Source organism: Ochotona curzoniae, unplaced genomic scaffold (assembly GCF_017591425.1).
Source record: "Ochotona curzoniae isolate NIBS_2020 unplaced genomic scaffold, NIBS_Ocur_1.0 scaffold_3835, whole genome shotgun sequence".
NCBI classification, from domain to species: Eukaryota; Metazoa; Chordata; class Mammalia; order Lagomorpha; family Ochotonidae; genus Ochotona; species Ochotona curzoniae.
In genome coordinates, this window is record NW_024467114.1 from 14,924,542 (window position 1) to 14,947,120 (window position 22,579).

The 22,579-nt window shown below is 38.7% G+C and overlaps 1 protein-coding gene across 2 annotated transcripts in view; it reads right to left on the minus strand.

Annotated features, from left to right (window-relative positions):
• Positions 1-10,846, minus strand: part of THSD7A (thrombospondin type 1 domain containing 7A) — a 280,481-nt gene extending 269,635 nt beyond the window's left edge. For both annotated transcript variants that reach the window (XM_040964690.1, XM_040964691.1), the window contains exon 1: positions 10,669-10,846. In XM_040964690.1, coding sequence (XP_040820624.1) covers positions 10,669-10,846 — 178 coding nt within the window. The remainder of the gene's footprint in view (positions 1-10,668) is intronic.
• Positions 10,847-22,579: the final 11,733 nt, after the last annotated feature.

Below are 22,579 nucleotides of genomic sequence, written 5' to 3' on the forward strand. Positions count from 1 at the left end.
GAAACACAAAGATAAGCTATAGCATGGACAACCTTTGAAAGCACTTACTAAATAAATGAGAAACCAGTTACAAAGGACTACGTATGATTCCAATAAAATCAAATGTCCCTAAGAGGTCTATTTTTATAGGTAGAAAGCGGGTTAATATTTCCATTAGTCATGGAATAAAAACTGAAGGCTATATGAGTTTGAAGGGTGTTAGTAAATGACAATGCTGTAGACTTGATGGTGATGATGATACACAATTCCAAAAATGCTAATGCCTTTTAATATTACACTTTAAATGACTGATTGCCTAGAATGAATTCTAACCAGTAAAGCTGTATAAAGAATGTGTGTAGTACCAATCCTAGTAGTTGGCCTATAGCCTACAAAGAAAATTCACCTATGTTTAGTAACATGGCACAAGAATCATTTGTCCATCTAATTTTCACATTTGTCGTAAATTAATTTAGCTTTTAGGTGATGTTATCAAAACAGAAAATCATTTCAAGAAGAATGCTCTTAAAAGCTCTGAAAGCTTGAATCATGATTTGGAAAGCTATGATTATTCCAGTTCGGTAGTGCTTGGTCGATCAAGCTTGGGAGTATCTTGTCTTACTTACTGGAGCTTTCACAAATGAAGTGGTGCAAACCCAGAACAAGCTGCAAGAACTGAAGAAGTTATATCAAATCAGGTGGTAAGAGACAGGGAGAGAAACACATCTTGGCAGCTGTCAATGTTTCCTTACGAATTGACTCCATAAATCCAAATCCACGTTGATGGGTGATCCATTAGAAGTACGTAGTCACCACTGCAAAGTATCAGAAGGTGCTGTTTCCTAGAGCTACGGAGTCCTGTCATTTGGCTGTATCTCTGCAATTACGCACACGGGCTCAGGCACAGTACATGTCTTGATCCACAGGGTTCCCCAATGCCACAGGGTCTGTCAGCAAATGAGAACTAATGGAGCACAGCCCATCAGACAGAGTTCATGCTGACTTGAAGCATGACTGCTTGGACACTTCAATTTCCAGCTGGTGTTTCACATACTCTGGTTGTAGTCTTTCTCTAAAACTCAAGGCAAGTGTTTTCAATAGCTTCCTTACCCCTGATTGTAAGTTTCACATTTTTTTTTAACATCAGTTTCTTTTTTAAAACTTACTTTCACTCTATTTGTAAGGTTAGAGAGGGGAGAGCGAACTTACCTTTCCTCATCCCATAATTTAGCAGGGCCAAAACCTGGAACAGGAATTCTAGCCAGTTCTCCCCTAAGATTGTAAGGTCTCAAGTACACTTGGCCCATCTTTGCTCCTTCTTCCCAGGGTGTACATCAGCAGGAAGCTGAAGGTCATGTGGAGCCAGGACTCAGTCCAGGCATGGTGATATGGGATACAGGCATCTGAGCCACTGTATGAGAAGCACATCCTGCACATCACGTTTCTTGAAGGCTGATAGGACGAGCAAAGGCACAAGCCTTAAAACAATGGCCTGTGGCCCTGTTTTGGCCCACCACATCATGTATTTGAGCACTGTGCTGTCTGTTGAGCCATTTCTATAGCCACTGGTAAATGGAAACCCAGAGCAGGGTGGATGAGTACTGTTGCTTCTCAAAAATTAATTTCACAGTGAAGAAGACCTGCACACCACCAGGGCTTTAGGCCACTCCTGCCCATGCTCCTTACTTATGTTCTCTATCACAAATCTCACCAGAGAAAGAGTCCACATATTCAAGTTGATTCATTTTGTGTAATCAAAATTGTAGAAGAAAAACACATGAAACACTGACTCAATAAAGTTATATTATTACAAATTCTGCCTAGCATTTCCTAATCTACAGCATTTCTCTGGGAAACTTTTGGAGGAGACTTATAAACCCATAATTTCACATTTGGTTTATCATTTGTAAATATATTCTTTCTCTCATGGCAATATTTTATATAAACAAATAAACATGGGCTTCCAGATTCCATATATCAGACAACAGACTAAGATCCTTCTGCCTGTACTAAGCTTTGTTTGGTCAATCCAATCCCTTTTCCCCAAATGCATCCAATCTTCTCATCCAAACTCACGCCTTAGTTTTCATGCTTTCTCTTGGACATATGGCATTCGATTTCTTCATAAGTATTTTTCCCTGCCTGAAATTTCATCTCTCCTTAAATTTTGCCCATTTTATGAACTGTTTGTGTTTCAAATATGGGTGTTATGAAAGCTTTTCTTCTCTTTCTGATTTTAAACAGAATCATACTCCAATCTGTTCTATATCTTTAATGCTTGTATTTTTGCAATAGATTCACCAATTTGGAATTGTGCTTGTACATGATAGAAAATTTTAGGAGGGATAGCTTCATGTGCTGTTTACAGTTGTTCCCTTGCACCTGGCACAGTGTTTACCATAAAAAAAAGGAAGTATAAGCTTTAGTTTTTTGAACCTGACCCATAAGTACTGAAGAAGAAAATGGACACCTAATTCTGAATGTGACTGGAATCCTTCTAGCAGCTCTGAATTAAGTATCTCTTATAGAGTAACATGCTACATCCTTATTATCACACCGTGGTCAGTTATAAGGGTAGTGCCAGATGTTATAAACAATGTAGACTATTAATAAGTGATATTTCATATAAATAGTGTTCACAAATATGCTATTAGGCAGATGCTATTAGAAGGAAAGTATTTCTTGGAAATTTGTGCAGGCACTGCAATTTGTAGAGACTTCAGACACCACTGTGGCAAACACAGGAAGACAGCTAGACAGAAAAGGATCTTAAAATAAAAGCTACAACATAAAGAAGGTAATACAAGGACTTGTATAATAATAGATACAATAAGACCTCATTTTTGATGAACATAAAAGTAGGAACAGAATTCTCTGAAAACATAATTTTATCATAATCATGTATAACATTAAAATTATTCATGATTATAGACATTTTTAGAGCCCACAACTATGAATATCACATATGACACATTTTAGGAAATATAATTTCCACAATAAATAAACCATTAAGAAGTATATAATCCAACCATAAACGACTGTGTCACTTAGGAATACATGTATGTATCCATCTGTATATGATCTATGTTTGTATATAAACATATATACATGCTTGTGGTGATATATTAAAGTAGTATCATCAAACCATAAATTTACAAGTGTACTTATACACGGACTGGAATGGGTGTTCAAGTAGTTATCTCTCCTCCAAGTTGGAAAACAACGTTTAGGATCCCACAGAACACAAAGCAGGTAGATGTATCCTATACGTCAGGTAGATAGGTAGGAGACACATGCACACCCACATAAACACACACACTCACTTTAGAAGAGGAAGCCTTGGCATTCACTTCCCACTTGCTACTGTCACAGAGCAGCATTCCTTGCCACCAATATTCTCAGGCAGAGCCACACACGAGATTTATGGAAAGCACAGTCCCACTATATAGTCATACCGCCAGAATCTCTCCTGCTCGACAGTAACATGCATGATCACAAGTGAAAATAAAACACTAAGAATCTCTCTGTATTTGAAAACTAGACTCTGTGAGCCATCTTACAGACACTGAAGATGAGGGTTTTGCAATAATGCTGCTGGCTGGCATGGCAGGCAGAAAACAGCAGTGACATGTATGGAAGGTTGATGATCTATAGAGATCTAAGCTATAGAGGAGAATGGAAATGAAATAGTAAAGGATGACAGAGCAAGATCCAGGAAATAGACTCTGTCCACGGAAGCGACAATAGCAGTTCACGTCACCTGAGTCAAAGGCAACATTCACTGAGTGCTGGTTTGCACCAGTCACCATCAGAGTCATTGCCAGGCTCAGCACAAGTTGCCTTACAAAGTTAACTATTTATGAAGAAGCGAGAGAGATAGAGAGATTGAAGCATTTTAATAAATGACAAAATTGGGTCAAAAGTCATGCGTATCTCAAAGTCTATTCTTAGACATTGCATTTTAGTAACTACATAGCCATATTCCGACACATGCAGATTTCTTCACAATATTCATTTTTCATGAAATTTTAAAGACCCTTGTCTTTAAAAGTTTAAAAATTGAAGCTTATTTCCTTATTTCCACTGTTTTGTTTTCTACTTACAATATCTAACTTTCTCCCTAAGTCTTAGCAGACAAGTTCTCCTAAATTTGCTAATACCACACCTTTTCCCGTCCATGTCTCCTATGTCTTAGAATCACTTCCCTCAACACTCCCACACTACACATACCATTTGAAAATCAGCTTCTATACAACATTGCTCATGTGTGCTTTGTTATGTCTTTTTCAACTTTTTCCCCAACACTTTTACTTGGATACAATAATTTAAACCAATAGAAGTGATATCCCACAATTACGATCTCATAAACTTAACTGGGCATAATATCAGTCCAATACTTCATTTGGAAGATTCACGGTCTATTTTTTTAGATAAGCACAATTGTGCATTAGAAGCAGTTGACAGGTCATATTTGCTATCTTTGTTTTAAGTATTCTCATGTTACTCCATCCTTTCTCAATATACTTTTAATTGTTAGATTATTGTCTCTAAGAATGAGTTTTGCTATTGCTTGAGTATTTGAAAATTAAATACATTTAAAAAAAATGTTTAATCATTCTCATGCAATCTAAATTGTCAACGTAAAGCTCTGATGAAGAACATTTAAAATGATCTCTATCTTGTGACTCATTTGGCACCTGCAATTCACACTCTACAGTTCTTACAACTGAAAAACTGCATGTTCTCAAATGACACTTCCCCAGTGTTTCTTTAATTAAAGGCCACATTTATTAGCACAGTATGCCCTTATATTAATTTCATGGGAACATTTTCTATATTTCTCATTAAACTGAAAGGTTGCCAGTTTTGCCTTAAGAAATGGACTCCATTACCCCTTATCGTCATTCTAATTCATATTATACTTTGAGGGCCTTCATTGGCTTCTAAAAGGACCCACACAACAGTCACACTTCTTCACACAAATGGATGTCAGCAGCTACACCCCCCATTTCTTCCATGAATAGAGTGTTCCGCATAGCAGTAATGTGTGCAAGAGGGACCAGCATTGTGGTATGCTGGGTAAGTCCACCACCTGTGACACTGGCATCCTAAATGAGAACTGATCATGTCCTGGCTGTTCTATTTCTGATGCAGCTGTCAGCTAATTTCCTGGAAAAAGACAGGAGAGACAGAGAGAAAGACCTTCCATCTACTGGTTCACTGCCCAAGTTACCACAATGGCCAGAGCTGAGACAAGCCAGAGCCAGGAGCCAGGAGTTTTCTCTGGGTCTCCCATGTGGGTTCAGGCTCTCAATGCTTTGGGCTGTCCTCAGCTGCTTTCCCAGGCACAAGCAGGAAGGTGGATGGGAAAAGTGAAGCAGCTGGGACATAAACTGTCACCCATAGGAGATCCCAGCAGATACAATATAACTTAGCCATTGCACTATTATGTCAGACCGTTTAAGATGTCTCTCTCTCTTCCTCTCGTCTCTCTCTCCATCACAAAATGAAAGAAAGCATCTCTTAAAATAATGAGTATAAAAAATTCTGGATTGTGGGTGACCCTCAAGGATTTATTTTAAAGATGTGTTTAGAATTCTTTTAAAAAATACGTTTATTTGAAAATCTGAGAGTAGATTCCATCTGCCGGTCCACTTCCCAGATGGCTACAATGGCCACAGATGGGCTTTGTCAAAGCCAGAAGCCAGGAACATCCTGCGGTCTCCCATGTAGTTGGCAGGGAACCAAAAAACTGGGCCAGCTTCCATTGCTTTTCCCCGGCCATTAGTAGAGAACTGGGTCAGAAGTGGAACAGGTGAGATACAAACCAAACTAGCACCACATGGAACATTCACACTGCAGGTGGCAGCCTTGTCCACTATGCCACAATTCCAGACACCTTGTTTAGCATTTTTTTAAAAAAGATTTATTTATTATTTTTGTTGGAAAGGCAGATCTGTGGAGAGGAGGAGAGACAAAGATCTTCCATCTGCTGGTTTACTCCCCAAATGGCCACCAATGGCTAAAGCTGAGCTGATCTAAAGATACAAGCCTGGAATTTCTTCCAGATTTTGCATGTGAATGTATGATCCCAAGGCTTTGGGTCATTTTCCATTGTTTTCACAAGAAGTTGGAAGGGAAGTGGACCAGCTGGGATACAAACCTGTACCTCTAAGGGATCCTGGAACTTTCAAGGCAGAGGATTAGCCAACATTTTTTACTTTTTTGTTCCAAGCCATCAATAAACATAATGATTCATAAACATTAACCATGTCATGTACACTAAGAAGGGGGAAAAAAGCAAACATAAGTGCAGTATTTTCAAAATTTAACCACTCAAAAGAATACATGAAACACAAGTAACTCTACTGTGAAAGCATTTAACGTGGATATAATACATGATAAGATTAAAAATTAAAATATTGAGAAATCCCTTGAAACACACTATCAAATGATGGATAAAGCATTTCATTTATTTAATTAACACAGGATATGATTCTAAAGATAGTTTTATAGTCTTTCAAAACGGCCTTCTTTGTACAGGTCAAACTAGTAAAAAAGAACAACCTGTAATAAAATAACTTCTCTTTCTGGACTTGCTGTGTTACACCATGGTGTTTAGTTTGAAACAACAGGTAAACATTATTAACAGTGGAATTTCTGGAACTTACATCATTTTTACAGAGGATACATAATGAAAAGGGAACTAACATTTTTTGAATGCCAGTTTTAGGTCACATGCTAAATAATTTCTATTTGCTTCTTGTTAAAATTTTTCTTAAAATTGCACAATTGTCCTCTTCTCAAAACTTCTCTCATCATTATACAAGGAAACAGTAGAAAGTTTAAGGAATTTAACGAGTCTGGTAAAGGTAAGATTTAAACACCGGTTCATCTGGTTCCAAAGTCCACATTCTCCCTCTTCCTCAACATTGTATTCCTTATACTTTAGGGGAATATAAACCAATATTATCAATTGCATCAATTTGCCATTTCCAGAGCATTTAATGAAACCAAAGTTACATGGGCTTCAAGCAAGCTAATTAGCATTACCAGCCTTAATCTGGTTCATAAAATTGTCATCACATTATGAAACAGCAATAATAAAATCCATAATTTACTCAACTCAAATATTTGGAAGTACTGTCACAGTATATTCCATATGCTTCCATATTTAATATTCAGAAAATTCCTATAGAATATATGTGATATTGGAGTTGACAGGAAATATTCAGGGGAATGAAAGAGTTTTATAGCCTAGATGGAACGTTTCTGGTCTGTGTTGTCCTGAATTCACTAGTACAGATGCCAAAACTCTGTCTACTCCATCTTCTCCTGTATCATGTGCACAGTGACACATTCAAAACAAAGATAACGTGTAAGCACAATTAAAATTCAAAACACTTGACTTGGAATAATGTCACCCTTATGTTGAGGTTTACTGGGATGATCTCTCTCTCTCTTTCTCTTTCTCTTTCTCTGTCTGCTCTCACTCTCCTTACTTAATCAGCATGATTAAGATATATATTTCTACCTTACATGTTGCAGAATATTTCATATTTGGCATATAAGTATTATAACTATAAGCACACATGTTAAAAAGAAACTTTTTTACTTCAACTTGAAGAAGAAAAGTTCTGTGCATATTTTAATGCAACTGTTATGGAAAGGACAAAGTGACTGTCAATTATAGTACTGAGGGGAGGGGAGGGTAGGGTAGGGTAGGGGAGGGGAGGGGAGAGGAGAGGAGGGAGAGGAGAGGAGAGGAGAGGAGAGGAGAGGAGAGGAGAGGAGAGGAGAGGAGAGGAGAGGAGAGGAGAGGGCACCACATCTCTTCCAGCAGGGACAGAACCCCTAGGTTCTCTTAGTTTCCTGTTCATGGGTATGGTATGCCATGTCTCCATTGCTGTGTATTTACAGTCTTACTGAATTGGAATTTCTCAGGGGCAGGGATGACAAAATCCCATTCAGTCCATGCTACACTGATTGCATATTACAGGTATTCAATAACTTGTGAATTCACTTAACAAAACACACAAATAATGTGCACAATAAATTAAATATCATGTATCATCAATCATATGTATTATGTATGTACAAATTATACATACACTGTATATATACATGTTACACTTTGTGCATATATATATATGCATATGCTTTTCTGATTAACATGAAATACTGTAGCACTGAAAAGGCCATTATACATTCCATTCAAAATCACCAGATACTACAAAGTATGCAACCAAGAAACAAAAGTTATTAAATAAGTAGAAAAATTCTGGGGCCAGCATGGTGATATAGCGAGTAAAGCTGTTGCCTGTGACACAGGCATCCTATATGGGATCCAGCTAATCCACTTTCAATCCAGATCCCTGTCAATGTGCTTGGGAGGTAAAGAGGTTTCCCTGCACGCACATGGGAGACTCAGAGGAGACTCCTAGTTATTGACTTTGGACTGGCGCAGTTCTGGTTGTTGTGACCATTTGGGAGGTGGCCAGTAGATGGAAGATCTCTCTCCATCTCTCCCTCTAATTCTGTCTTTCAAGTAAATTAGTGAATCCATTTTTGAAAATTCTATAGCATATTAGGGACAAATATAGAGTTCCTATTCTAGTTCCTCAGCATAACTTATGTTACACCATTTTAATGCAATGATTCTTCCATCAATGTGATTCCCTATAATTTTTGGTAGTGAAATTAATTCATCTCACTGGAACAGACAGCCTAGTCTCTTCCCATCTCTTTCCTTTTCCTTTCTGCTTCCATCGGAGGATAAACAGAAATCTCTGTTAGGCTTCTGTTTACAGTGTGTTCATCTCCTTTAAATATTTCTAATTTCTCAAAAACCTCATCTCACATCCTTTATGGATACAGGAAACTGTTTTCCCTTTGGAAAAAAATTAAAAGATCTGTCTCTTGTTTTCTACTTCTGTTTTTCTCCCTGCTGTTATCAGACCAAGGATCACATCCCCAACAAGTTAGATTAAATGTACACAAAATTTTTAAGTTGAAAAATTACTTGTCCCTAACTCACTGGACTGATTCCCACAATACTCAGCAAACTGTGACTCATCAGAAGGTACCGTAAAATGAACTGCCAGCATCCCCACAGCCACTGAGCGCTAGCACTGGCACCTGAATCGGGTCTTGGTCTCCTTGCCCCTGAGAGCTTCCCACTGCTATTGGCTGTGTCCCACCACTGGCACCTTGGATGCTACATGGTGAATATTGTCTAGGCTCCTTTTGAATTGAATTGCTAGTTGGCTCTTTCTATTCTCCTAATACAAATTGCAACTAGGCAAGTATTATTTTGTCCAACACCTACTTACCTGAGATGCTCTCACTAAGCATCCAAATAATACTATTTAATGATACATTATTATCAGAGTTTGTCATTATGAATGAGCTTTTGAAAGGTAAAATGATGCCTTTGGGGAGTTTTGGCCTTTCTTTTAAATTGAAATATAATGTGATTTCTTCCACATCCATTCACCCACTGCCTTTACATTTAAATTATTAGCAAGGATGGTCTTGCTATCTCAACAAAATGATATGTGTTTTTCATGCAATCTTTCCAGGTGAAACATGGGCATTGGCTTTAAATAAATTGTCGCGTAATTCCTCACTAGGTAACGGGAGAGATGTAACTTGTTTAAAAATTCAGCAAAGTAGAGCAGATTGATCTGTCAACGACAAGAAGGGGGCAAAGAAGGGCTGAAACCTGGAAGGAGATCAGTTCAAGAGCCTGCAGTTTGACAAGGAGTACGAACTTCCCCTAATGCTTCCTCTTAATGTTGAGCCATTGCCAAGGAGCTCCTCATAACGCTTGCTTTGGGAACCATCTTTTCCCACTTTGACCCGTGGCCATGCTCAGTGGCAGGTCTCCCTGAGACTCCTCTGTGTTATTCAGTGGACACAGGAGGCCTGATGGCAGCAGAAGGGCTGGGAATGCCTCCCTGTGTATTGCCCAGCTTGTAACTGCCTTCCTGCCCTTGGAGATGCTCTGCTGGGGGATCCTGAGGGATAGCTGGTTGATGCTTGTGTTGCTCAGTTGGCTAAACAAAGCAGAGGACTTCCTAAAGAAGAAAAAGTTTCCAAGCAAGAGACCTGCCTAATAACTAACACCCATTTTGGATCCTGTCTACAGCCAGCCTCTCACAAAGAATTAAGCTTCCCAGGATCTTCCAGCCTCCTGGCCTTTGATTGCTGGACCTGACCTGACCTCGCCAGGTTGTGTCGCCTGCCCCACTTAGCACAGAGCTCAACTTGGCAAAATCACTTCGGACAAGACACTGAGCGTACAGTTTGCTCACAGCCAGAATAAAGAACAGAGTGAACTGTTCTCTCTGGCTTGTTCTTGGCTGGAAACGTATTTTACAAACTCCTCGCACAATGAGAACGCAGAGGTTAAAAACAGAGGTCTTCATCTTGAAAGTGCAGCATCGCCGTAACTAACTACAGAGTCAGAAAAATAACATTTCAATGACTCACTGCTGCCTCTTGCTTGCTATGTTTTCCTTTCCCAATAACATCGGACATGACCCAGTTTGCCGCCTACGAATATCACTTTTACCCTCGGACCCCATCCCCATCAGTCCACCAGGAAGCACAGGGAAGTCCCATCCGGAGCCCAGCCGCCCCTTCAGGGGCAGCCAGCTTGGCAGCGGGGAACTTCGTCCCACTTACCAGTCTTCCAGAGATACAGGGTGGGCGCGTCCGCCTCGCCTTGCGCCGCAGCCCCGCAGGCGCCTGGGTGCAGCAGCAGCAGGAGGAGGAGCGGTGGCAGCGGCAGCTGCAGGACGCCCCATCGCAGCCCCACAGCGCCCTGGCTCCCGGCCACCGGCCGTCCAGCTCGCAGCCCCATGCCGTCCTCGGCCGCTCCAGGGTCCAGCTCCTAGCACTCCTGGCAGGGAATTTTCCTGCGCTCTTGGAATGTTTTTCCAAGCAGGACACCGAAAGCCAAGCTCTCTTTGGCTATTGTTCGCTGTGGATGAAAAGCAAGAGAAAGCGTTTCTAACACCAGGGAACAATAGCGTCCGAGGTGGTCCGTGCTGTCGCCACCGCCACCACTGCCACCACCACTGCCGCCGCTGGCGGGGATGCTGCTGCTGCTGCCATTGCGCGCAGAGTGGCAGGTCCCAGCAGCGGCGAGGGAGGCAGCCGTCCGCAGGGGGCCCCAGCTGACAGAGCAGGTCCTACGGCTGTGAGAGCGCCTGCCACCAGCTGGCGAAGGAGGAGGGCGGTGGTGAGTAGAGAAGAGCTTGAGGGGGCTCCCAGCACAAGCAGGTCGGGGACAGCCAGATGCGAGTCTGGGGCAGAGCTGGCAGCTGGCCTCCCACACCCAACGTGCCCGCCCCAAGAACTTGCGTGCACGTGGGGAGATGAAATATGTTTGCACCGAGACACCAATAAAAAGAATCATCATACAGCAGACTTTTCAGAATGACTAATAACAGGTCTTGATGTTCACTGATGTCACCCAAGGAGTCAAATACTGGATGGGGCAGCCTGTTCTTGGTGCATATTTACACAAAGCAATGGTGCTGGTGATTTGTTTCTAAGCCGTGGCTTCCAAATCACTATAGGTGGAGAACAGCATCTATGACCAGACGTGAGAGACAGAAGACAGTAGGGACATTCATTTACCAAAATGCACTTAAGCACTTTTCACACTTTTTTTTTTTACTTAATCTGTTCCCAACAAAAGGATATCTGATCAAGGCTGATCTTAGGTGACACATTATACTGCCTGTTAATAGCCTTTAAATCCTAATTCACACTTAATAAGTATTCACAATAGCATCTAAGTACATAAATTGGTACAAAAACTAGTTATGAAATCATATTTCAAGCATGAAGAACATAGCGTTTTAGCCTTTCAGCTACTCTGTCCCTCAACAATGTGCTACTTCTAAACAGCCAGGCGGTCCTGAGTCAAATAAAACGGAGACCCAGTTGGTGTCTCATTTGCATATCTCCGATTTAGTAAATCTTTCACTTAAAATACCCCAACAGTGCTTTCACTTAATCTACACGTTGGAAAACAATTTTCCCTAGTCTATATAAAGAATCGCATGGATTGGGGTCTTCTGTTCTTTTGTGTTTTCACTTTCGTATCCCAGTAGAAATGGAAAAACGTGTGCTCTCTTTCTCCCTTTTCTCCAGTAATAATCATTTATTAATAATTCATTTCCTAGTCAAGTTAAAATAATACCAAGGCAGTACTCCAATTAAGAACTCGGTGAACAGCCAAAGAAAACTATGCTCATCCGGTCAGCAATTTCTCAGCCAAACAAAATAAAACTCTAAAAAAGCAGGAAAATGACCCATTATGGATGTACTCCAGCAACACAGCAGCCCCGGAGTTTGAAATGAGGAAGCCACTGTTTCTGAAAGAGGAAACCGTCTCTACGGCTCCCTGGGGAAGCTTGTCATTTGCGGAGCCTTCCAGACACAGCCCTTCTGCATGCATTAGATTAAAAGCAGGTTTGATCAAGTAATTCCCAGGTCCTGCCTGTTTAAGTATTCTGACATCAGAGGAAATTAGCTGTGTGGAAGGTTGCAGATTTGCTCTTTGTTTACTTTCCACTCTGTTAGGCCTGTAAGAGGGAATTAATCGCTCAGAGAGCCTAACTCTGTGAGTCCGTGATTAGGAGAGATAAACTAGAGTGGATTACTATTTCTTCACCGGTGAAAAACAGGCAACAATCAAAAGATTACAGATTGATAGGGGATACAAAGGCAGCTTGATCCCAGCTCATGCGCGACTCCCTGAAGGAGCCCTTCTATCAACAGTTACACCACAGAAGAAAGTGGAAAACTCAGTGAGACCACCCCACAAGGAAGCCTTCCTCCTAGCCCGTCTATTTATATTCCTAAGATTTTGTTAGTGCTCTATGCCCTGAAATCCTCTCACTCTGGCACTTCCAAGGGTAAATGCTCTGCTAATAGCAGTCTGTACCAAGCGTTCCAGGGGAGACCCAGATCAATTCACCACACAGAAATTCATTATAGAACAGAGGAGCTAAGGAGCAGCTAAGGAGTCAACTTAGCACAAGTTAATACACAGGCTAATTACTCAGGCCTTGTAAAAGCCCTCAGATGCAATACTTAGGAGTGGAATGGCAAAATAAATTTTAAGCCCCCAATCTTCATGTTTATCCATATACTTAATAATTTACTAAACTAGTCAAGTTGAAAAATTATGGCTGGGCCTGGTGCAATATCCTAGTGACTGACTCCTCACCTCGCCTACTTCCCATCCCCAGGTCCTGCTTGTGGCCTGGGAAGGCAATGGAGGATCCCCAAAGCCTTGGGCCCTGCGCCCCCATGGCAGACTCAGAGCAGGCTCTTGGCTTCATGAGCTCAGGAGTGAACCAATGGACAGAGATCCTTTTTTTTTTTTTTTTTGTCTCTTCTCTCTGTAAATCTGCCTTTCCAATATAAATAAATAAATGAATCTTTAAACATTATGGCTAACATTTTAAGCATTATACAGGTGAACCGGTGGTGATTTCTAAGTCAAAGTCTGCTGCCATTTAAAATACCCAAAGAAAGTCAAGCATTCCCACAGAGATGTTTGGAAACAACCAACAAATGGTTGGCTCCTTTAAGTTATACAAGGTTTCGGGGATATATGAACAGCCACACATACACAATCATTTAGTAGTGAAAATATTTTTGGACAAGGTTACAGAAACTAAGATACATACATATTTATCTCTACCATCCTACACATTTGTTTCTGCCCACACCATTCTTGTACTTGAGGACAAAAACATTTAGTCTCTCAGAAGACCAGATATACATGTTCCTTTGGCTAAGAACAGTGTACAGCTGGGTAAATCCTCTAAAGGAAAACGACGGGCAGCAAGAGATAGCAGGACATGCTACTCTTTGTCTTCTAGAATATGAAATAAACAATACACAATGCTTAATGAAAAGATGTCAAAAACTCAATTGTGCAAAGTCTCAAGGATGCAGATGAAATTGACCATCTGTACAGACTGCTAGGAAGCGCCTCATGCATCATATTTCATGAAACTATTCGAGCATTTATTAGCTAGGGTTTTATAAAGGTTTTCCAAACCAATGGGTGACACATCCAAAGCATACATATATATTTTTTGATATTTAAAAGATAAGACAGTTCCAGAAGGTATCATATGAGTCCCTAATCTGCCATTATTACTTCTAAGATCTAAACTCCAGAGAGGGAGGGTGGGTACAGACAGATACATACATGTTTCTCTAGGAACACAAGCATACATCCAAACTTACGGATGAACAATAAGGCCTATGAACTGTGGTATCCAGTGATCAGAGCCAGTGTATACAGTGATGAAAACCTGTTTTTAAATATTATCTGTTTTTATGACTACAGAAATAGAAACTATCATTGATAGTTCCAAGGGGAATTAGTTAAGGTTGTGCATTTTGAAATATAACAACTTCATATGCATTTACCTATATAAATGCACACTGCATCCTAAAAAAAAAAAAGAAAAATCACCCAAAGGAATTCTATTTGAGCAGCCTGTAGGTGTCACACTTGACCAAGCTTTCAATTAAATAAAATATTTGGGGCTTCTTTCTGGGCCCCCATCTCTACCAAACCTATTGAATTACTGAAAGATTAGATATTTCATGCCTTAACTTTGCACTAAGTAGTCACATATTTTACTATCTTTTCCAATTCTGATTTCAATCGTTCATCCTCTTATTTGATTCTATTTTCCTTTTCTTTAGAAACACTTCTGTCAGTTAATCAGTTGGTTGATTCTCTAGTTTATAAATTTGTGTGATGAGGAAAGTAGAGATTAAAACTTTGAAATTATTTTAGAGCAAATTACTCTTGTCTTCCCATTTCTTTCACAACCAAACCTAAAAACAAGCTGGACCCTTTGCATCGATAGGAGGTGGAAACCTGCCAAATTTCAACCAGAGCTTTCCAGAGTTTGGGGGATGGATCTGTTGCTACAGGGCTTCCAATGAATGAGGACCACATTTCAGGTGGTCCAGGACGTACCCAAAGTCCCTAGCAATAGATAGATAGATAGATAGATAGATAGATAGATAGATAGATAGATAGATAGATAGACAGACAGATAGATAATTTTAATTCACCAGTATGTGCCCTGCACGATGGCTCAATGGCTAAATCCTCACCTTGCAAGCGTCAGGATCCCATATGGGTCCTGGTCATGTCCTGACTGCTGCACTTCTCATCCTGTGCCCTGTTTATGGCCTAGAAAAGGAGTAGAGGATGGCCCAGAGTCTTGGCTCCCCGTACCTGCATTTAAAATCTGGAAGAAGCTTCTGGCTCCTGGGTTCAGACAGGCTCAGCTTTGGCCATTGCAGCCATGTGGGGAGTGAGCCAGCAGATAGAAAACCTTTTCTCTCCATTTCTCCTTCTATCCGTAAATCTGATCTGCCTTTCCAATAAACAAACAAACAAACAAACAAACATTCACCTTTATGACCTGGGAGAGTGTTCCCAGAGAAATCCTTGCTTAATTCAATGACTCCATTGTTTAAAAAGTGCAGACCATTGTTTTCAAGGACATCAGAACTACCCTGTTGTCTCAGTTTTATTGACATCAAGCAGAGGAAAAACATAAAAAGTGGACTCAACCAGCAATAAAAATGAAAGATGAGGACCAGAGTTCTCTTTGGTAAATGGGGGGTCTGGAGAAGGAGGGAAGTACAGCATCACCTATATGTGTGAAGCAGAAAAACATGGAAATGTGTGAGATAACAGCAATGATTAAAAAATCAACCAAGCCAATTCTGTGATACAAAAATTGTACTTCTGTGGTGATGTAAGCTAATTTAGCCACTTTACAGCATGTGTGTGTATGTGTGTATATATGTATCTGTGTGCATGTGTGTGTATAAACATGTTTTATGATCAAAATCTTCATCCAACATCGCATCCATGGATAAGGTCCACTTTGTTAGAGGTATAACCTTTTTTGTTGTCCTAAATTATGATTTACTGGCATTTTCCTGAGGATTTGGCAGCTATGGTCATCACAGATATTGAGCTGTATGGTTTTTATTCTTGTGATGGCCGGGCCTTGTATTAGGGTGCTGCTGACCCCAAATCATGAGTGTAGAGATGTTCCTTCTTCTATTCCTCTAAAAGATTCGTAAGAATTTTTTTTTTTCATTTAGATACTTGCTTTAATTCACCCATAAAGCCACCCTGGACTTTGGCTGGAAGATTTTATACTATTGGTTCAATTTCCATACTTGCTATTAGTCAGGTTAGGCTTTCTGTTCCTAACTCAGTGTTGGTAAATTAGACATGCCTGGAAATTCACCCGAGTTCCTCTCTGCTCACCTTCCATTTTTATGATCCTCTTAAAGCTTAGGAATCTTTTGTACTGCTCCTCATTCATTTCAACTTTGAAAAATTTTTCATTTCTCTTTTCCTTGGTCTATCTTTTCTAAACGCTATCTCCTAGTTTGTTGATTCTGGGTTGATTTCTGCTCTTTATCACCTCTTTCTGCCTGCCTTACTGATTTCATTTGCTCTTTTTTCTAGTTCTATGAAGTGTAATTAGATTGTTTATTGTAGTCAACTTTTTTGGTCAGTATAGCTAAGGATGTTTTTACTTAAGCCTTTGCACAGGACAAACTTTTGGTTTGACTTTTTTCTTTTCAATTTCAATTAATCGCAGTCTAATTTTATTATTTCCACACATTATTAGTCTTGAGATCTTTTATATTTTCTTGTTATAGACTTTATAGCCATAACATTTTCCCTAAAGGATACTTACATATATTACATATGCTTTGATATATTCCTTTATTAGTTTTAAATCAGTAAACAATATTTTCATCTCCTTTATGAAATCTGATCCATGGACTTTTCTGAAATGTGTTAATTTCCAAATATTTTCAGGTTATTAGACCTGGAGTGGAAGTTTTAGTTACCTATTTATTTGTGGTAATGGGATATATTTCACATGTTCTCAAGAGTTTCCCAAGTACTAGGTTTTATTTTGTGGTACAGCCTAAGGGTTATACTGTATAATATTCCATGTGCATTGATAATACATTCTTCAGTCATTTGTTAGCTGCTCCCTAAGTGTTCAGGTTAATAGGGTTATTCCAATTTTCTGGGTTATTTTATGGCTAATTACCTATTATCAAAAGTAGCTTATTAATGGTCACTATTTTGGCACAGTAGGTTAAACTGCAGCGTGCAACGCAAGTATCCCACATGGGTACCAATCTGAGTCCCAAGAGATCCACTTGTCATCCAGACATTTGCTAATGGCCTGGGAGGCAGTAGAAAATGGCCCAAGAATTTTGCCCCCTGCCACCCACATGGGAGATGGAGATGTAACTCCTGGGTCCTGGCCTGGTAGAGTTCTGGCCAGTGTGGCCAGGCGAGGGGTGAACCAGCAGGTGGAAGATCTCTTTCTCACTTTCTGTGTGTCCCTCTCTTCACCTTTCTCTCTTTAACTCTTTCAAAATCATAAGAAAAATTTTTAGGAGTAGCTTTTTGAAAGCTCCAAATATTACTACTGAGTTAACTACTTTTATAATTACCTCATTCAGTTTTGGTGCTCTAATGTAGGGTATGTACATATTGATTATTATATCTTCCTAATATGTCATCCTTTATAACAAGGAATTATTTCTCTTTGTATTTATTATTTTCCATTCTCACGCAATCTAAAGTATCTAATAACATGGCAACTCCCCTGCTCTTAGAGTTAATAATGTTGGCATGGCATGCATTTTCCCATTTTTTTTAGTTTCCAACCCACCTGTCATATCTCATATGAGTATTCTTCAAAAGGCTTGCAGACATGTTTAACTAAAAGTAAAATTACATTTCACATTTAATGTAAGTATTCATAGAACTCATCTACATCATTCATCATGCTATTTATTCTCAATCTGATTGAGATATAACTTATCAACTGTAATAAAGTATCCATTGACAGTCATTCCCAATCTTCCCTCCCAGTGTTGGCAATGACAAACCTACTTCCTGTCTCTCTGGATTTCCCTAAACATTTCACATTAATTCATTCTTGTAATATTTGGCATTATGTGAGTGATGTCTTTATTCAGTGTAAGTTTCCAAAGTTTATTCACTCTGGTCATGAATTACTACTTCATTTCTTTTTATGACTGAATATTATATTGTATAAACATATCATGTTTTCTTATGCAATTATTGATGGACATTCTCCTTTTTGGGAATTTTCAACACTGCTTCTTCCAACATTCATGCAAATTTTTAATGTTTCTGATTTTTGCCATTCTTTCTGTTTTAAATCATACCATTTTAACTACTATCAGATATTTTTCATTTGTAAATATCTTTCTTCCTGTGTAGGAACTGTAGTAACTACCTCAGAATGTTTCACAATCTACCTCCTCGTAGTCCCGTGAAACCTTCTTCCTGAGGTATCTTTTCTTCACCTCCCTTACATCATCTGGATATTATGACACCAACAAGTATTTCTACATAAATCATATCACTGAGAAAGTTAGGATAAATATTGTTACAGAATCTTTTATTCATACCTAAGATATCCATCTTCCTTGATATTCTTCATTCCCTGTTAATTACAGTTACTTTATTTCTGGTCTCTTTCTTTAAGATCCATGGGTTCCACTAATATTTCTTGTAAGTCAGGTTAGTCTGCTCCCAATGAACCCTCTCAGATTTTGTTTATCTGGAAACCTGATGATGCCTTTCCTGTCTGCATTTCTGAAGAGAGACTTTTTTGAATAAAGATTTCCTGATTCATGCTTTATTTCAACTAAATATGACATTCTATTGTCTTCTGGCAGGCACTTTTCCTGATCGTAAGTTAGCTGTTAATGATAGTGTAATTCCTTTATGATCAGTCATTTTTCCCTTGATACATGATAAAATTTTGTACTTAAATTTGATGAATATATCTTATTATTCTCTAGTTTTTTGAAGATTACTGCATACTTTATATTTCTCATCAGATTTGGGAAAATTTTAAGCACTATATCTTCAAATATACTTTCTTTTCTTCCTACTCTTTATTCTCCTTCTGGGATTTCCGTGATCTACTTGTTGAATGCATGATGCTTGTTCACAGATTTTTGAGGTTCTGCCCATTTTACATTTTTTTCTTTCTCCATTCACATGATTGGATCATTTATACTAATACATGTTCAAATGTATTGATTTAACTGTTATGCCATTCATAGAAACAGCAGTTGTTGGCACAGTTTCCCAACATGTGGCCTCATGACTATCACATAAATGAAAGGAAATGAGCGAGATCATTTTACTGGATGTTTACGTTATCTCTCTCTACATATCTTAGAATAAAGTGCTGCTACAAAGCTACAACATAACAACAAAGAAAGTTGGGAGACTTGTCTTCCTGTTTGCCCCGGACAGAGAAAGTACAATGAAAGTGATCAATATATAGCCTTGTCCCTGCCATAGACTCATTCACTGAGGTCATACGTGTAATTTAAAAGGTTCATTATTTTTATCTGATCATCTGAATAACACACCCTTTGCCTGTTTTCGGTTTAGTCTGCGGGGCGCAGGTAAGTGGGTGAAATAATAATCACTGAAATGTTAGGTCTGGAGTTAAGACTCTAGAAAAATGGCAATGTCTGAATAGAGACTGTAGGCAGATTTGAAAATGATGGTCCTCTTCTAAGGCTCAACTTAAAAAAAATAAATAAAGCAAACTGCCATTAGAGGCATGCGAGAATTGATGCAGTATGTTTGGGATGGTGATATCATATTCAACAAAATTGGTGGATAGGAGCTTTCTGTATCTCATTACCATTTTTCTATGCTGTGTTTAAACTCTAGTTTTATGAAAAGTCTTCAGGCTTCACTTCTAGTCCTGGGGATATTGTGACCAGGTGATGGCTTTCTCTGTGTTGTGCAATACAACAGTCCTACTTTATGTCTCTGACTTCTGACCATTCTTTATTCTTCACTGGATGTAGGGTGTAAATTTTCCCTATTCTACTGAGTTATTTAAGGCAGTTTAATCCTAACTGTATTTGCAATTTTTAACTATTTTAAATACACCACTTATTTTATGGTGACTTCTCTCCTGTTTCTTGTGGCTTTGTACATTTATATTATGTATAAATTTTTCTCTCGATATTTTGCGTGGGATTTCTTTTTAATTTAACAGAGAGAATTCACAGGGTCAATCCTTTATATTCAGTTGAACACCAAAGTGTTATTTTATACTTTACTGTTTTCCTAATCAACTATAAAAAGCAAAATTTTCAATATTTAATTTATCAGGTTCATGGGAGGGAGAGAGAATGAGGAGGGTAAAAGGAAAAATCTCTGAGCCTATGGAACTCTATCATGAAAAATAAAAACTAAAAACATAATTTCTCACGTGCATTACTTTTACACACGTATCTTTAAGTCTATCATGCTCAGATGAAATAAGTATTACAGATATTATCATGGAGTAAGCCAAAAAAAAAAAAACTTAAAACACAGAGGTTTAACAACTACACCATGTTAGTTATGAGTTTGCAAGAAGGATACAGTAATTTCCCTATGTATGTATGGTTGTGAAAATTGTGGCCAGCTGTTTAAGCATCAATGAGTCTGTAGAGAACATTTTTATTGAAATGAAAACAGAATAAATATAAATATTTGCATAACTTCATTTTGCTTAGGTTATTACAAGGTCAATAACCAATTCAATAAAAAATACTTAACAAAAAGAGCATAAGTAAATAATGCAGATGCCAAAATGCTGAAATAATTTTTCATTAGTTAATCAAAAGGGGACAGCAATAACAGTGCCTAACTGTTCCAGTAAAGTATTTGTATAAGGAATTCCCAAATGTTTCCCAAGAAAGGACAATGTTTGCCTGAAAAAAAGAAGGAATTTTAACATGTGTTTATCCCTAAATGAGCTAAAAGACTCAAAGTTGCCTTTGGGACAAAATTTATTTTATTATATAAAGGTATGCTACTTTAGAAAAGCTACAAATTTGTCATTCTTGAGATTATTTTAAATTTGTCACACCTTTTTCTGCCTTTCAGTAGAGTGGTCTTTCCTTATACCCCTGCAGGACAGGTGGGGAAAAGAAAGCAGCTGTTGGATTCAGTCTTGTCTTTCACAAGTGTAAGGTGTATTCATTCTTGTGGAGTAAGATGTACTTTCGTTTCACACACTATGCATTATAATTCAGTACAAATCCATATTTGTGCTGCATTTATTAGTTGTCAATGAAAAACAGGCTCGGTTCATAAACATATGTCAATTTGCGAAAAAGAAAAAAAAAAAGCCAATGTTAGTCAATTAGCTCCCTCCATTTTACCATCCTGTGATGACAGCAGACATCACTACTGAGGCTCTCAAGCTGCTGGTACACATCTGTAACTGAAAGCAGCATGAAAAGCTTTCTAATTAATTGCTACTGGCAGATCTGCTCCTTCCCAAAGTCTGTCCCTGGAGATACAGATGCTAATCCATCCTGCACAGGACACTTGCCTCACTTTGTAATTCACAAAGAAAACAATTTTTCTTTCAGTTACTAATCTGTAGTACAAAAAATGTTGTAGTAGATTCCAGATGATACGAAGAAAAACAAAGGCCTTTTAAAATTATTATTTCCTTGGATTAGAGCAAATAAGGAGACTGAACAATAGATCACTACTGCATTTTCTTTGAGTCAACTGTAAAAAGACAAACAACTAAGCTGGGATGTGAATAAAAGCAATTATTCAAAAACTGTATTAGCAGTCAATACTATTGAATCCATGCATATTTCGCGTATCAAATTATCAGGAGTACTCAACCTGGGAGATTTGAGAAGGTAGACAAAATGTCCGTAAAACTATATGTCTACAGTTAAATGATTTGAAACAAAATGCATCTTTAAATTCTTGGAATATTCAAAAATTATGAAGTGTTTGGTCTGAATTTAAAATGGAGTAGAAACACTAACATAAGAGAAACACCATCAAAGCTATAACTGCATGCCATCGGGCTCCTGGACGCAGAGCGAATCCATGGCCCAGCAGTTACGGAAATGTTGAGCATTTACACTTCTTTACCACTTTTAATAATCTCCATTATGTCTTCCACATCAACTTCCGATGAAAATCCACTCATTCATTCAACCGACTCAAGAATGGACTTTCTGTGCCAGGCACTGTTTTGAACATGAGAGACAAAGTGATTTCTGCACCAGTAACCAAACTTTTAGGAATTCATGAGAACCTAAACTTGTGGAAAAATAGAGTCAAAGGGTAAATTTTCCGTGAACTTTCTGAGTCCTCCTCATGTCTGTGGCACTAAGCACAGAACTGGACTTGTTAGCAAGAAGGCCATGATCCTTGAATCTAGAACAATGTGCTACATACATGGCTAACATCATATAAACAAAGATAAAACATAATATGAAGAAGCCAGAACCAAGAGAAAATTCATAAATGCATCAACACCCGGGGTATTGCATTCACACGTGAATAACTGATGATTATTTACCACCAGTTGATAACTCACACACGGAGCTAATGTTACAGACACACAGCCCCCATGGTGTGGAATTAGCAGGAACGTCATGCTCCCTAGTTGTCATT